The sequence below is a fragment of the Pteropus vampyrus genome, unplaced genomic scaffold, assembly GCF_000151845.1.
Source record: "Pteropus vampyrus isolate Shadow unplaced genomic scaffold, Pvam_2.0 Scaffold39, whole genome shotgun sequence".
Taxonomy (NCBI): Eukaryota; Metazoa; Chordata; class Mammalia; order Chiroptera; family Pteropodidae; genus Pteropus; species Pteropus vampyrus.
The window spans coordinates 9424323-9441667 of record NW_011888820.1 but is presented as its reverse complement, the minus strand read 5'-3'; the positions used below and the strand labels follow the sequence as shown (position 1 = coordinate 9441667).

The window sequence follows — 17345 nt, the reverse complement described above, 5'->3', positions numbered from 1 at the left end:
TTAATTTTCTCTCTTTCTGCTCTTCTCCATCAAAATTCATTTTTTACTGACTTCCTGTTAGGCAGAACTACGTGAGTTTTGAAAAATGAAGGTGGAAGAGAGATGCAGTTCCTATTTTCAATGTTAGCAGTTGCTAGAGTCTACACAGAACTCGTCAACAGCATGAACCTCTCTCCTTGCCTTGGTGAAGAGAAGAGAGGGAAGCTAACATTTCCTGAGGGCATTATGTGTCCCTCCTACAATTTAGTGCATCTGTAATGGTCTTTTCCTAATGGAGGAGGAGAGAAGGAAGGGTGTGGAGTTAGGATAACCACACAAAAAATTTTGCTGGCAGCCAGAAATTGAGAATTAAATTCTCGGTTAAAATGTCTGAGAAACAAAATGCCTCATTCCTAGAGGTAGATGGAAGACAGTAGCTGGGTTCTTGATAGAGATTACCAATGCCAGACCAGGGTATCCATGCTTTCTACTCCTGAAGTGTGTACCTAGGTTCACTTGTTCTTTTATTCTTATAGATGGACGTGATCCTGGTACAATCCTGGGAATTGCAGAGCTGTGCAAGAATGAGCCAGAGCTGGTCCTTGCCTTAGCAGGGAAAAATACAACATAACAAATGGAAGCATGTATCTCTTCCACTTACTACAGTTTCTAGTAGGTGCTTGATACATGCCAAGTATTTGCTGAAGAGATAAAGCTCAAACTTGAATGCAGAGATGAAAGGATTTTACAGGTGGAGAGAACAGCAAGGGCAAAGGCACAGTGGGAGAAGCACACGGAAACATAAAGTGACTTGGGCTGCAATTCAGAAGGCCACAGGCAAGTAGTGAGAAGTAATATTTTGAAAATCATGTTGGGAATCACTAAAACATGTATTAATTCAATTGATTTGAGTGTGCATGTATTAACTCGTGTCCAAATCATGCTGATTGAGATGTATTTCTCTTACACAGGGTAGGCCCACTTATTGTGAAATTAGATGGAAAATGGGATGGTAAGGGCGCGTGGAGGGGTGGTGGTGGTGGTGGTGGTGGTGGTGGTGGTGGAAAAGATAACAGGAAGATAGAATTGAGAAAGAGGGAAATTGATAAAAACTGTCTTTGTTTTTCAAAAGTAAGACTATACCCAGGCAGGATATTTAGAAGGAAGTACTATAATTTAACATTTTTCATTAATTAGAAAACTCTAATTTGTAACTTAACAAAGCAGTGAAAACAAACAACCTCCTTTCCTCCACCAAAAAACCCCCTCCTTTGGCTATTCCACAGAACAGCATCGCCATCACTTGGGAGCTGGTTAGAAATGCCCACTCTCAGACCCCAGCCCAGACCCATCTAATTAGAATGTTCATTTGACATGATTGCCAGGTGATTACATACACATTACAGCGTGAGAAGCCCTGCTCTAACCTACTTTACTAAGAGCTAATATTTTGCTGAAAGAATTTCTAGCTGGCGTCGAGGTTCCGGCGTCTTTCACCAGATGGCAGTAGCCCTCTCTCTTCCTCGGTGCGGCAACCCCATGGTTCCAGGCCGCAGTTAAGCTCGGGGCTCCTCGGGAAGACTAAGGCTGGCCTTGAGGTGGCGGAGGCGTGTCCCGGGGGCGGAACCGGGCCTGCCCAATGGGCTCTCCCGGGCGGGGGGCGGGGCTCTATTTCAGCCGCTCCTCGGGCCGCACGCGCGTTGCGCCTCCCGGGTTCAGTATGTGGCGCGCACTCTTTCGGTTCTGTGTTCACCGTGCAAGAGGCAGCAAGCTCTCAGGACCTTGGGACAGGCCTGCCGCCTTCATGTCCACTCTACTCATCAATCAGCCCCAGTATTCCTGGCTGAAGGAGCTGGGGCTCCGCGAGGAGAACGAGGGCGTGTATAATGGAAGCTGGGGAGGCCGGGGAGAGGTATGCGGGCGTCCTAGGAAATCTTTGCAGCCTCAGTTCTCTCCGGGGGGCCCGGCGGGCTTTGCTCAACCAGACTCCCCGCTGCCGCCGTAGGCGGTTATACTAGATGGGAAGTTTGAAAGCTCCACAGTAAAAGTTTCCCCACGTAAGGTGCCTTAAAAATACTCTTAGATTTTAGGGCCTTGTGTACTACAGAGAGTCGATGTCGTTTTGGAGCTAGTAGGGGTTAACTCACGCATACTTAAAACCTTAGGGCAGAGTTCTGTTATCTGTAGTGAGAAATGCCACACGCTTAAAGATGTAAATTATCTTAATTTCGTGTTTGACTGTGGCTCCTCAGATGTGACATGCCCCGCAGATAATGTTTTATTGTATAGTTTTATGTTCCTATTTTCTGAAAGTCTTTGGAGTTCGCAAGCTCGGACTTGGCTGAAATTCTGTTGTTTTTGTTGGGCTCTGAGTTCCCTTGAGGACAGGCTTTTCCGCATTTCTCCATTTCCTGAACCTAACACCGTGCCTGGCACCCAGTTAAATCTCAATAAAACGTTCTAGAATACGATGGAAAGAGAAGGAAATTATCGCTTAGATATTTTGAGAGCCACATACAAAAGAAAGCTTTTATAAGAAAATGTTACATAACATGCAAGAAATTCTGTTGCATGTTATACAATGAATCTGCTTTGTCGGTGGAAACATCTTCCTTTTGGTTATCTGTGACTGCAGGAGACGCAGGTGACTTTGGCCGCCCCACCCCACGCCCTCGTGTCCCCCATCTGTAGTTTCCTGTTTTTCCTATACGGAATCTCTAATTAAGTTTATGGATAAAATACCCTCTCCTGAAGCGCCTCGCCCCCCTTTTAAACTATGCTTTGATTTTTTTCTTTCTAGGTGATCTCTCCAATTTGTGTGATATACAGGCCTTTCCCATAGTTGTCTGGCCTTGGCTATTTCACCTTCTGAACAGAGCGTCGGCAGAGTAAGAGAGAGAGGAAATAAGTAAAACTCGAGTTTGGCGTGTTGTTAATGGAAAAAGAGACAAAATAACGGATTACATTGAGGCTTTTGTTTATGTACCTAACACTTAGATGGCAGGGGTAGGTTTTGCAGAAATGTAGTTCCGAATGTTTAGGTCAAAAATGAAAGACAGCTCTGTAGAGTGGCTTATTTGTAACAGAAGTTAAAGATTCTGAGTTTGGATACGCTTAGTCTCTTATTTTTTCCTTCCTCCCTTTTTTCTCCCCTTATTTGGTCTGTTCCCCTGTTTGGAAGGGATTACATATGGTGGTCATCTTTTTGTTTTAAGGTTATCACTACCTATTGTCCTGCTAACAATGAGCCAATAGCAAGAGTCCGACAGGTAAGTGTTTTCTTTGTTTGTTTGTTTTGTTTAATGCAAGCTGCCCACAGGGAGTCTGTGGGAGTGATCAAGAGTTATACAAAATTACAAAGTCAAAAAATAATGTATTTCTTTTTCATTGACATTTAAGAATGGGAGAGACTGTCCACTCTTCGGGTAGGAGTGTGTGTGCCCTAGAAAAAGTAAACCGTAGAGAGGACTAGGGAGAGGGGATCCCTTTAAGGCCATACTTCTGAAGCACCTGGGGACTTCATTAGAATGAAGATTCTGACCTCTTAATTCTGAGTTGGAGCCCACAGTTCTGAAATTCTAATACGTCTCAGATGTTGTTCCCAGATGAGTTTAATAGACCTTGCATAGAGAAACAAGATTAAAAAAAAAAAACACAGCTAGATTCTACCTTGTCTTACTGATGTTAGCGAGATTTTGGAAGAGTAGGCTGTGAAAATCATTCTAAACCACAAATCTTAGGGGTCACCCAGAGATTTTCGAATTCTTTCCCAAAAACCTGTGTTCTTACAAGGAGATCATCACTTCCCTTTTCCTTTGTCTCCTCCTCATTCCTCATTTAGGCCAGTGTGGCTGACTATGAGGAATCTGTAAAGAAAGCAAGAGAAGCGTGGAGAATCTGGGCAGAAGTAAGTATGAGCTTTGTTGTTTGCTAAGAGACTGCCTCTGTGTGAAGCACAAGTAACATCTTTCCTCTAATTCTGACCATAAGTTAGGCTCAGTGTTCTGTTGCACACAATCAAAAATATCTTTGAGCAGGAAAATACCACTTCCAAAAGTAAACAGTGTGCTTAAGTAAAGTTCACCCTACCTGGGTAGAGAGGGTAGTGTCCAAAGAAGTGTCATTTGATTTAATGTTTTGAAAATAACTTTTATCATTTTTTTTCTGATCATAAAAATAATACATATTCCCTGCTTAAAAAAATTGGATGATGCAGTAAATAACATAATCAAATTTAATCCCCTTACTTTCTCTTCAGTACAGAATGGTTATTAGAGTTATGTTTTGGTGCATTTCCTTCCAGTCTTTTATGTGCTAATTTCATAGTTGTGATTATTATATATACATACACATATGCATGTTATGTGTAAATTTTGACCTGTGATTGCATTATGTACCAGCCTAAAGTTACTGTATAATATTTAAAAATCATCGTTTTCCTGTACTCCATTTTTTTTAAAAACATTTTTAGAGCAGTTTTAGTTTTACAATGTATAGGAAGAAAAAAATTCCCTTCTTCCATTCTAGGTTCTGTGGTTGGTCTAATCATTAAATTGACATGAGACAGATAAACAGAAAAACAAATTTTAATTTTGTACATAATGCCCTCCCCCGACCCCCGAAGATATGAGACCCAAAGGCAGCCAGGCAACTGATGCTTATAAAGCACCCTGAGTGAAGGAAATGGATAGGGGTCTGGGGCTTTAAACGAGAGAAAGGCCATTCACAGGTAGGTGAGAAGAACAAATGTTTGATAAGCAAATGTATGCCTCCCCCTGCAGATCAGTCTTTCACATATAAAAAGTTATCTCTAATAATAGCTGTCTTTCTGATACAGGCCCCTTTTTTAACTAAGTTCTTCTAGGAAGTTAAGGGGAGGTAAAAAGCTTTTCCAGGTTTTCTGAATTTGATGGGTCTTGAGTGCCTTTAGCATAAAGTAATGTGTATGTCAAAGTGGCACATTCTGGAGTGACTTGTTCTGAGCCCCCTCAACAGAAAGATGAGCAGGAAGTACAGAGATTCCCTCACATACCTCACCAGAGATACCCTCCCCCTCACTCTTCGTGAGTTTCTCTTATTATTAACATGTTGCATTAGTGTGATACATTTGTTATAATCTGCGAGCCAATATTGGTACATTATTATTAAATATATAGTCCATCATTTATATTAGGATTTATTCTTTGCATACCCTGTTTTGAATGCCAGTGAAACATTTGACCAGAAACATTTATGTGTATATAATCATGTTTGAGAAGACTGTAAATTCAGGGTCTTTTCTTTTTGTGACCTGGACTTTAAATCTGTCTTTGCTTTGGCCTGGCAGGGGAAGGAGGGGGGGTGGTGGCAGCTGACATTGTTGTGTCTTTCTTAAATATTGTGCTGTATTTTGTTGTTGTAATTGTTGTTGTTTTTGCATTCAGGATCTTATTCTGTGATCTGCTCTTACTCCACAGTGCCAGATTCTGCACCTCACATTCTCACACTTTTAGACTTCCCAGGAGAGTGGGTGCTGCTAACAGATTGCTTTCTTGGGTGATAGTAGAGTCAGTTAGGGATTTTACTTGTTAGAATTCGAGTTAAGCAATTGAGTTCAAAGTTTAGGAAAGAGGCAGAGCCTTTCATAACTGTGCCTCCGGGACACCTGCCAATGGGGGCAGTGACTTAGAGCAGGGGTCCCAACACCCGGACCCTGGACCGTAACCATTTGTGGTGAGCAAAGCTTCATTTGTATTTGCAGCTGCTCACCAGCGCTAGCATCACTGCCTCAGCTCCACCTCAGATCATCAGGCATTAGATTCTCATGGGAGCACTGGTCCCTGGTGCAAGAAAGGTTGGAGATTGCTGGGTTAGAGGCTGCTGGGGCCTCAAGTAAGAATGTACCAGAGCTTGATCTCCTCCTGGTCTGTTCCCTCTTGGGTCCTCACTCATGTGGAGCCCCTAGTTGGCCATGATCTTTTTGGCTGGCTTTGCCCGTGTGAGGACAAACCACTGTTTCAATTAGTTCATTTAGTTAAGCCTGGAATTTTTCAAAGGGAGCACTTCTCTAAGGGAAAAGGAATACGGATAAAAATATGGAAAGCTAGTTTATAAAAACTGATTTCTTTCTCTTAACTAAAACTAACCACAGAGAACCTAGTCTGCTGCTTTCTTTCATGAACCAGCTTCAGCCCAGAAGCTACCTGTTTCTGCCCCTCTGCATCTCCTATCCTTCCTCATTTTTCCTCTTTGTCTCTGGTGAGGGAGACCCAGGGTCCCTTCTTTCTCTGTTGAGAATAGGGAAATGTCAATGGGTCATCTCTAACTGAATAAAAGAATGCAAGACACCTGGTAGCTCCTAACATGAATATCATCATATTATTTCCTCAGAGACTCAGCTAATATTCCCCTCCATGCTCGTAGTTCTCGCCACGTGTCTGTCTTTGATGCTCATTCTGAATGTGACTTCACAGGGGAAATATGCAGAGACAAGGACTTGTGTTGCCCACCTCGGAATGGTCTGAGGTTCCTGATGCCCTGTCACTAGGACTGATCAAGCTCACCAGGAAATGGGGCTGTCTTCCTTGTTTCCTACTCCCTTCTCCATTCCCTCTCCCCAAACTTAATTCTGGCAGTCTCAATTCTTTCTATTCCTGCAAATCATCTGGGAAGCTGGAAAAAAGTGCCAGATTTGAGTGTTCTGGGATGGAATATAGTCTTAAAGGTCCTTGGGTGGATTCTAATGTATAGCCAGGGTTGAGAATCGATCAGTTACCAATTTTTAATTATCAAGTCTTGAACATCTTAAATGACATTTCTCTCTTTTGTAGTTCAGACAGCAACCATCTCTGGTCTGGCCTAATGGCCTTCCCGCCTGAGTCTTGTGTCCCTCCAATTCATTTTCACAACTAGAGTCATTTTAAAATGCATTGTGACCCCCCCCACCCCGCTTTAAAACCCTCTTACTAATTTCCCCACTGTTTTTTGGATTCTTTACACAGCCATTTGCAGTGTGTCCCCTACATTCTTCTCCTCCTTCTTTGAACTCTTTACAAAACCCCCATATGCTTTTTCACCTTTTGGCCTTTGCATATGCTGTGTTCCCTGTCCCCCATAATTTTGTTCTACTTTATCTCTTCACCTGGGCAACACCAATCATGCTTTAGGTCTTTGGTCTCAACTCTTCATTATTTGTTGTTTTTTTTTTTTAAAGTAAAGCTCTCAAATTCTTTAAAAAGTTCCCTTCCTCCCTACTCCCTTACTCCTAAGTAATTCTAAATTAATACTCCTTGGTTCTCTGGTTGTAGTGTAGCTCCTCCATCATGAGGATTGTAAGTGCCTGTTTCTTGCCACCCCCACTGGACTGTCAGCTATAGTGCGAATGAATGAGCTGTCTTGTTTCCCTAGATTTCTCGGGGATTTGCACAATATTTGGCACATAGAAAATGTGCAATAATTATTGGTTGGAAGACTGATTAAATAAAATACGTACAGAATGGGAGGTTAAAGGCCATGTGTATTGGCCTTTCTGAGTTGAAATTAGCCAGTTTGCTAAACTTATAAATATGTGGGCTAAATTCAGTTAAAACATAATTAAACCTGTTTCATATGCTAGGAAATGTATAGCATCTGCACTGATTCATTCAACATTATAATTTTTGTTTCCTGTTTCCAAAAGAGTACCTGTATTGTAGAAATGGCAAATGGTGCCGACATAAAATGTGGAGAATGAAAATTCGTTATGATTCCATTCCCCAGAAATCACCACTATGAACATCTCATTGTACATTCCTTCAAGTTTAAGCAAAAGTTTATTTATTGTATGCATTCTTTTGCTATTTTCCATTATCCTGTTATAGCTCTTAAACATTTCCCTATAGAGCTACCTCATTTTTTTAGAGAGTGAAGTATCCCATTTTAGGACTGTTCCATAGTTAACAAATTATGTGCTGGTGGATGTTTAGGTAGTTTCTGTTTTTCTCTACTAGGAAAAGCACTGCAATGAATTTGTTGTACCTATACTTTTGCACACTTCTGTATATGTTCAATTTCCAGAAATAGAATTGCCTAGTCAAAGGGTAGGAACATTTAAAATGGTAACAAGTTGCTGAGTTACCTTCCAGGAAAGCTGTCCTAAGACGTGGTGACATATTTGGGAGGGACAGAGAGCAAAGAAGTGCCCTGAGATCACAGCCAAGCTCTGGGGGAGTACGAGCAGTGTGTGATGACCCTGCGTGTGAGGGAAGGGGGAGGGGAAGCTAAGTCAAGAGTGTGGGCACACAGCCAGTTTGAGCCATCAAAAATCATCTCTAGGAACCACAAAAGCCTATAGGTAAAGTATTTTAAGCTCTCTGGAGTCACCCCAAAAGGTTGTGTTCAATCTCTGAATTTTTTTCTGTAGTTGGCATAGTCCCTTGTTCCCGTGAACCTGTCATCTGGATGTTTTCTGGGTCTCTGGCATTGGTTTGAGGGCCTGCCATATCACAGTCTTGTGGTGATCAAAACGTCATCTTTGATGTACTTGTTCTTTGCTCTCTCACAGCACATTTATCTAATATTGTGTTCTTAGATAACACACAAGTTTCCACTTCGAATCGACATTAAAATTCCATTCCTTTCTTAGATTCCTGCTCCAAAGCGAGGAGAAGTAGTGAGACAGATTGGTGATGCCTTGCGGGAGAAGATCCAAGTACTGGGAAGCTTGGTAAAGTATTTCTGTAGTAAAAATATAATACCTTGTAAGGTAATTAGGCCATTACACATTTCTTTATGAGATTATGATTTTGAAGACAAGCAGTTTATACATTTCAAAAGTCTTTTCTTTGGAAGATGAACAGGAAAAAAGTGAAGACTATTCTTGGGTTTTAAAAGTCTTCAGAAAAATAAGAACACACTTTCTGAAGTTTATTACCTTCACGGAAAATATGTTTTACATTTCCCTCCCTGTTAATTTAATGTTTAAAATGTGAATTCTGTTGGAAAAAAAGGTGCTTGGCTTTTTGTATTTTTAGGTGTCTTTGGAGATGGGAAAAATCTTAGTGGAAGGTGTGGGAGAAGTTCAAGAGTATGTGGATATTTGCGATTACGCTGTTGGCTTATCACGGATGATCGGGGGACCCATTCTGCCTTCTGAAAGTAAGCAGTGAAGTCACTTAAGCTAAGAGTTTTGTACTCTTGATGCAGAGATTCAAATAGAATGCCTTGGCTGTGAACAGGTTGCAAAAAAGGAATGGTAAGAGGCATATAAATGTATGAACACATCCTTACTCTTTCTACTCAGACGTGCAAATTAAAACAGGTGAAAATAGCAGATCAAGACACTAAAATTTTTTTTTATTTTTTGAGATAAAACTCAAAAGAAAGTGTTGGCAAGGTCAAGAGACAAACACTCTTTTATAGGGACATGTGGCAATGTGAATTGCCAGTCCATTTGGAAAACAATTTGGAAATAATCCAAAGAGCCTTACATTTAATACCAGAAATCTAATTTAAGTAAATAATCTGAAATGTGACAAAGGTTTATGTGTAAAGATGTCCATTGTGGTATCAATAGGAAACGTTATAAGTGACCTAAGTGCGAAATCATAAGACAGGTTGAGGTAATTTTGGCAGTCTGTTAACAAGTAATAAAAAATCCTGTTTATAGATTTTTCCTTCCTCATCTCCACATTTTTATGGGATGATTATATTTACTTATTTTAAAATTATTTTAATGTTATTTTTTAAAGAGGTGACATATATTCATATCACAGAATTAGAAAGAAATAAAAGCACAAAAGATGAAAATTCTCCCTCCCACCTCCCTGGATACTCCGTAGTATCCCATGTTAGTAGCCCATGTTTCTGGTTTCTTGTATATATTTTTAGAACTTTTATTCACTTAACAGAAAAATATGTGTCTTTTTGGAAAACAAACATTAGCAAACTATACATTCTGTTCTATACTTTTTCGTACTTCATGGGTCTTAGAAATTGTTTTATATTATTACATTGAAGTGCTTCCTTCATCTTTTTTTAATGGCTGTCTATTCACTGTAAAGATACTATACATAATTTATTTAACCAGTTCCCAAATGATGGGTGTTTAAGGTGTTTTCAGCCTTCTGCTGTTACACTATGCTGCAAGAACTATCCTTGTCCTGTGAAGAGGTTTCAGTGATGAGGATAAGGGCTTATGTGATTTGGAACATTTGCAGTTTTAATAGAGCAAAACAGGCAGCTGTGCGGGTACATTGAAAATGCAAGGGGCAGAAGTCTGCCAGAGTGGTAGCAGTCATCCCAGGGTGGCAGGATTATTGATGATTTTTATTGTCTTTCTTTCATTTTTCAGTATTTTTCAAAATTTCCATCATGGGAATTATGTTACATTTATATCAGAAATGAAAATATATAATTTTTAAAGAGTAGATTATTCATCTGTGTAGAGGCTTTTGGGGTAACTTTGACCTCTTTAATGTAATTAACGCTTATCGAGTGCCTACCAGGTGCCAGGTGATCTAATTGGTGATATTTGATCAATAAGGGATAGTCTTTGTCCTCAAGAAATTTTTAAGCTTATAGATTCCTTACATTGAAGAGTGGGAGGAAAGTGGGAGATGAGTAAAGGGAAAATTATAGTAGAACACGGTAAGGCCTCAAGGAAGTGCTGGGCCAGGGGTCCTTTTAAAAAGGGAGGAAAAAAAGCGAAAGCTTAAGATGGGAGAACGTGGCTCCTTTGGGGAACAGTATTACTTTAGCATTGCTGGAGGGCACAGGCTGAGGTTGAGAGGAGGTAGGAAGGTACCTTTCCTGTTTGGACTTTATGGAGGGCAGCTGCAGTGGTGATCCAGACGACAGAGGGTTTTAAGCAAGGGAGTGATATTATCAGAGCTTCACTGGCCTCTCTGGGGAGAAGGATGAAGAAGGGAGGGCAGGAGAGGAGGAGAGAAGTCCTGCCAGGAAGAGGCTGTGCCAGCACATCATCTCCACAGGGAGATTTAGGATGCCCAGACTGAAAGAGGGCCTGGCAGTCAGGTGCAGCAGCTGGTGGGTTCCCTGTTCCTAGCTAGCAGTGTGAGCGTGGCCAGAAAGATGGATGGCTGAGAGCACCGCCCTTCCAGTTGGTCTGTGGTTTTTACCAGGGTTTGTGAGCCATCACTCTTGGCTTTGGTTCTTCAGTGCTCTGGCCACCTTTGATTAAAATAATCAGAGTTGCTATGAGGATCAGAGGCAAAGTGTCTTATCATTATGTTTTATAGGGTCTGGAGTAGTAACAGCTTTTGTTGTATGCTAATTAATGTGCCAATATCCTGCTGCTATGTAAAGTGATCTGCTATAAGCCATCTGGAATCCCTACTTGGTTCTGTGCACCTTTGTTTTGCACATGAAAGATTTCAGACTTTGTTCTTAACTGGACGTGCAGTAAATGAACGCACTAAAGCATGTTCCTCGCCATCTCCTGTCCTCAGGACCTGGACATGCTCTTATTGAGCAGTGGAATCCTGTAGGTCTGGTTGGAATCATCACTGCGTTCAACTTCCCTGTGGCTGTGTATGGCTGGAACAATGCCATCGCCATGATCTGTGGCAATGTCTGCCTTTGGTAAGACCCGCTCACTTTCTCATTCAGTAGTTAGATGATAAAAGTCACCATGTTCATGTACTACAAAAAGTATTTTAACAGTATTGAAATGTTTTTTATTACCCCACTCTTTCTGTTAACAATTCACATCTGCAAGTTGTGAAATGCTGACTTAATTATTATGTATTTTATTTACCATTGGTACAATTTTTTTTGACTTAATTTTTTTTGGCATAACCTTGTCCTTCCAGTTGTTTCCACCCCAAATGGGTAGACCGTGATTAAATTCCAACACTAACTTCCTGGGCTTAGTGTCAGCCTCCACAGGTTTAAGGGCTCAGTCCTCCACAAGACTGTCCTCACTTTAAATGTAAGCTGCAACTGTCTCCAGGTCCCCAGGATATCTGTTGTTATGACCATCCATCTACAAATTTGGAGATTTCAATGAACCTTGGTTTCAAGAATTCATTAGAATGACCCACAGAATTCAAGAAAGCACAATACTTAATGCTTACAGTTTTATGGGATACGTAATACAGCAGGGTCTGGAAAGGCAGGCCTGGACACAGAGCTTCCATGCCCTCTCCTGATGAAGTTGGGGATTGTCAGCCTCCCAGCCAGGAGGCCTCTCTGAGCCTTGTGGGGTCCAGAGTTTTTATTGGGGCTTTATTGCACAGGCACAGTTGATTACATCGTTGGACATGTGATTGAATTCAATTTTCATCCCTTTTTCCCTCCCCTTGGTTGGTCTTCTGGGGACCAGTGACCACCTCCTATCCTGAAGCTACCTAGAGGCATCCAAAAGTCACCTCATTGCATAATAAAGACACTTCTGTCACTCAGGAAATTCCAAGGGGTTTTGATGCTTTGTGCCAGAAACTGGGGACAAAGACCAGATATATTCTGTGTTGTACTATTCTCCTCAAACAGAAAACTAAGTAAACAAGTAGGAGGGGGAAAAAAACGTTTGATAAGTCACAACTTTCTTTTTAAAGTTTGACTCTTTTTTTTTTTCATTAATAAAAATTTGAGAGTGAATTCCCAAGTGATTCAGAGGCACTTGGCCTATGTTCTCATTGGTGCATTAAATTTTATGTCTTTATAAAATATTTGCTAGTAGAAGTTGCCAGGAAAATGCAAGCATCTTAGAGATGACAAAGCACTTGCTCATTTTTAGTTTTCCTGTTCAGTGGAAGAAGTTAGATCAGGAAAGCCAGAAGAGTTGTCTTTGCCCATTGTGCATCTGTCCCACTAATTATGTGCAGATCTTAATGTCTTCTATCGAGTATCCGCTACGACCATCTACAAAAGCAAGGCAGAGTTGGGAAGGTTAGTGATTTGGCACCATATTGCTAAAGGGACCCATACTTTCTGCATTCTGATCCAAAAAGTCTAGCTATATAGTTTTCCTCAGCTCTCTGTGCCTTCCAGCAAAAGTTCATGTTGACTTCCGTTTCACTCAGTTCCCACAATTGGCGGAGATTAATGTAACAGTTCCTATCAGTGCAGCAAGCAGGTTCAAAATTGCTTTTTGCCATTTTTATATTTAAGAAAGTTTTGTAGTCTGTTAGGTCCCAGAGACACCAAGCTGAAGCATAGATTCCTATTTCAGTTACTAGGATCTGTTGTCTAATTAGAAGTTTTTCTCATAAAGATGTTTGCTTCTGCTTGATATTAAAAGGTATTTATGAGATCCACCAAATTAAGTTGCTTTTTTTTTTTTACTCTCTCAAGGAAAGGAGCTCCAACAACTTCTCTCATTAGTGTGGCTGTCACAAAGTAAGTATGTGTGGCTTTCTTTTTCCTGGGTATGGAATAAATCTCTATAGAGTGATTGGTACTGAATTTTTAATCCAATGTAAAAGTGTCATATTTAAGTGTAAGATTTGGATAATTTCTCCGTTGGGTGTACTGTGTAGTAATATTATTTTGTTTTGCAGTTTACAGAGCTCTTTTAGAGTCATATTGTTTAACTCATTGGAAACATGCCAGATATTGATATAAATATTGAAATTGAACTCTTATAAACATTTTTATCGCTTGAAAATAAAAACAAATCCAATGGAGAGGAAATTTTCTTGCACTTTAGGGGCTATACTTTATAACTTTATTCAATGTATGAATGAATGGTTTTGATTTCTACCTAGTTAATATTTTTATTGCTTTTGTTTAATAGACTGTTAGGAAAACAGAAAGAAATGGTTACTATACTAATCCACAGATTCTTCTCACATTATCTAAAATGTATTTTATCTTTTTATTGATTTTTATTTACTCATTTGAAAACTTGACAACACTGATTTTGTCATAAAGTCAGTGTTACTAATGTATCGTTCTAGAATTTAGAGAATGTATACAAGAGAATGTGTCCCCATGCAGGGCAGTGATGCATCCTTCGTGCTCTGCTGGTCGCGTCATTTGTATTCTCTCATTTAAGTGTTGGTAGAGAGCATGTGGTGGAGTCTATATGTAAGAGGGTCCTTAATGTCATGTCATTTAGGGACACTGGTTTAGGAATTGAAAGACGGGCTGAAAAATAGAGTAGTGTTCTTTAGTATTTACTTGGAAGGAATACATGATATTGAGGAAAATATCTCCTTCAAGCTGACGTGTTCGAATTAAATATTACATAGAACTCTGATATATAAAACATATAAAAATGATGATTCCCCAGGCAACTTTCTTAAAATTAAAAAAAAAAAAACAACAACAATTAATGTGGTCATAGTAAATTGGCTTACCAATTGTTAAGTGATTGATTTAAATACTATTAATTTTGCTATTAATTTCAATATCAAAGTTATTGTTGCTTTGAGCTGTTTTATATTACTTTAAACAGTTTGAAGGGTTTGAAATGTTCATAGAGGAACATGGTTGATATTTTAGATAATTGAGAATATTATAAGATTTTGTAATGGAAGACAAGTCAAATAATGCTAAATTTTGCCAGGATTAAACAAGGGTGCTGCCGTATCTACTGGGAGTTCTTAAATTCAGCTGATTGTTCAGCCTCATAAGAGGACCACAGGCCACATATCATACCTCTGTCTATTCAGAAGGACAGAGGACAAGGACATAGTTTGCCAGGAGGCTAGCTTCAGGCATTCCTCTTCGATCTGTGTCTGTAGGGCTGAGGAGATAAGATCTATAGTGCACAGTGTGGAGGTCGCCCTGGCTGAAAAGCCTAATGCTCCACGGGAGCCAAAATGTCTTGTAACAATTTTATAGGTAGAGCTTCTAGCTACCCACAAGGGACACGCAGTTACAGGAGCCACTGCACTCAGGGAAGGCCAAAAAAGTATGAGGTTCCTATTTCTAGCTCTTGGGTAGTTATCCCAGTCCAGATGCAGTCGACCAGTCAGGAGTCATTTTTATCATAAGCCACATTGTCTATGTGGCGTTGCTGACATTGATATTTATCAGGTAACCTGGGGAACAAAACTAAAGAGTTAACTTAAGTTCAGATTCTCTCACATTAGGGGAAAAGGGTTTTGTTAACCTTTACCTACAGGTACAAAGCAAAATCCCTACCTTTCAGGAGCCGTCAGCCCACTTGTGTAGACAGGGTGTGTATACCACAAGTTCCTGGAAGGAACTATGCGACCTGACACCTGGTCTCAGACATGACTCCTGCAGTACATGATCTTCAGTTAGGGGGGAAAAAAACTGCTATAAAGGACATTTTTGGGGACACTTGGAGAATTTACTTAACACATGGCAATGGTGTCTCTTTTACGTGAGTGTAGGATTCGGATCTTTTTGAAATTTAAACAAGTTAGAAAGTATCCAGCAAGTTGGGATCATTGATCAAAGAGAGACCTTTATTTGCTTTAGGCTTGTGCTCCTCAGGAAGCTCAGAATGAAAGGAAAGACCCTGTTTCTGAGAAACTGGAGCCATTTTTTATAACTCAAAATCAGATTTAACTAGCATTGAACTGCATTTATTATTTTGGCTCTAACAGCATAAGTTGTAGGAGACTAATTAAGAAAAAACTGGCTTGTCCACAGTCCTTTAGCTTGAAAGGTGCCGAATTCTCCTGACTGAAAGGCTTGGTGTGCTCCTGAACTTCTGCAGGGCTTTGCGGGCAGGTCCAGCTCCCTCTGCTGTATCTCCTCAGCACCTGTTCTAGGTTTTGGGGTCCTTTTCCCCTTTTCATCCTGTACCACTTCTCTGGCTGCCTCTGCTTTGCAGAGATGTATTGAAACCTCTGATTTGCTGATGGGAACACCCTTTCATTTTTCCCTTTCTAGGTTTTATTCCTTATTCCTTTTTTTATTTCTTTACCATCATTTTAATGAATTTGTAGTGAGAGACCAAAAAAACAAAAAATGCCCTATGATCAGTCTACCGTCTTGAAATCAGATATGTTCATCGTTTGGCAGAACGTTTGAAAACAAGGGATCACTTGAACTACCTGACCAGTGCTTTATGTCTTTTATTTATTTTGCATGCTTTTTTTTTTTAAATTATTTTTAAGATTCTTTTAGGGGAAAAAAGTTCTGCTTTTAAGGGTTTGAAAACCTCATCTCTATTACGTGAGGAGAACCCCAGGCCTAGATGTTTGAGGGGTGGGAGAGAGAATTGAAAAAGGAAAGTCAGGTTTTTAAAAAAAGTCTTAGTTTTTAAAAAAATCCTAAGAAATTAAATTGCTCCTCTACGCAGTAGTAATTGCCTTTTATTTTCTAGGATAATAGCCAAGGTTCTGGAGGACAACAAGCTGCCTGGTGCTATTTGTTCCTTGACTTGTGGTGGAGCAGATATTGGGTAGGTCAGTAGGTGGAGAGCATCTTTCCGTTGATCCCGTAGAATCATCTCCCAGAATAACTAAACCCAGTACAGCTGAAGTGAGAATGGTTTTTTGGAATCATCATTATTATGGACCCCACTGGGCTCTGCCTTTATTAACACATAGCCTCTGCTGGAGGATGAGTAAGAATCGACTTTTTAATTGTCCAGAGCTACTATTGTAAGGTGTTTATATACTAACTGCTGTAATGGTGGGCAGTCCATGGCTTCCTGACACTGCATTTATAAAGATGCTTACTTACAAAGCAAAGCCGTGGAGTAGTAATCTGGTGTCTCATCAGAACCTACAACCTCACTTATTGTCTGGGTGACCAAAAAAGAATACCCTAGGGATATAGTCTCTTTATTTAAATTTATTGTTTTTTAAAAACCGTCATATAATTCACATACCATAACATTCTATCTTTAAAAATGTACAAGTTAGTGGTTTTTAGAATATTCACAATGTTATACAACCATCACAATTATCTTATTCCAGAACATTTGCGCGGAGGAGAGCGGTACCAAAAGGAACCTCCTAACTATTAGCAGTTACTTCCCATCCCTCCTTCCCCTAGCAACCAGTAATCTACTTTCTGTCTCTATGAATTTGCCTGTTTGGGACATTTCATAGAAATGGAATCATACTACATGTGGCCTTTTATGTTTGACTTCTTTCACTTAGCATAATGTCACAGCCTCTTTTTAAGCTGGAACTGACTTTATAATTGCTCTGAACTGTGATGAAAGGTTATTACCGGCTTAGACGTTGATTAGGTGAGGTTTCATAAGGATCAAGTGTTATAACCTATACTGGTGTGGTTAAAATGTTAGTCTCCCATGTATAGTGTGCATAGTGAAGTATTAGTTAAATGTCATTTAAAACATGAGTATTCTATCCTTCGACCAACTCTGTTCTTCCAGTCCCAGCATTGGAGTGGTTCAGGTAGTTGAATTAGTGTACAGGTGTGCATTAAGGAACAGCTGCTTTGGGTATCAGTGCTCATGTTTGCTGAGCTGAAGCTGGGGAGGCCTACATGGG

General features: G+C 40.1%; 1 protein-coding gene across 2 annotated transcripts in view; it reads left to right on the top strand.

The window, feature by feature from the left end:
- The first annotated feature begins 1670 nt into the window (after positions 1-1670).
- The window catches only part of ALDH7A1 (aldehyde dehydrogenase 7 family member A1), a 34189-nt gene continuing 18514 nt past the window's right edge, over positions 1671-17345 (top strand). For both annotated transcript variants that reach the window (XM_023529599.1, XM_011358325.2), the window contains exons 1-8: positions 1671-1891; positions 3195-3248; positions 3821-3886; positions 8582-8662; positions 8970-9093; positions 11406-11538; positions 13252-13296; positions 16205-16282. In XM_023529599.1, coding sequence (XP_023385367.1) covers positions 1700-1891; positions 3195-3248; positions 3821-3886; positions 8582-8662; positions 8970-9093; positions 11406-11538; positions 13252-13296; positions 16205-16282 — 773 coding nt within the window. In that variant the 5' untranslated portion in view covers positions 1671-1699. The remainder of the gene's footprint in view (positions 1892-3194; positions 3249-3820; positions 3887-8581; positions 8663-8969; positions 9094-11405; positions 11539-13251; positions 13297-16204; positions 16283-17345) is intronic.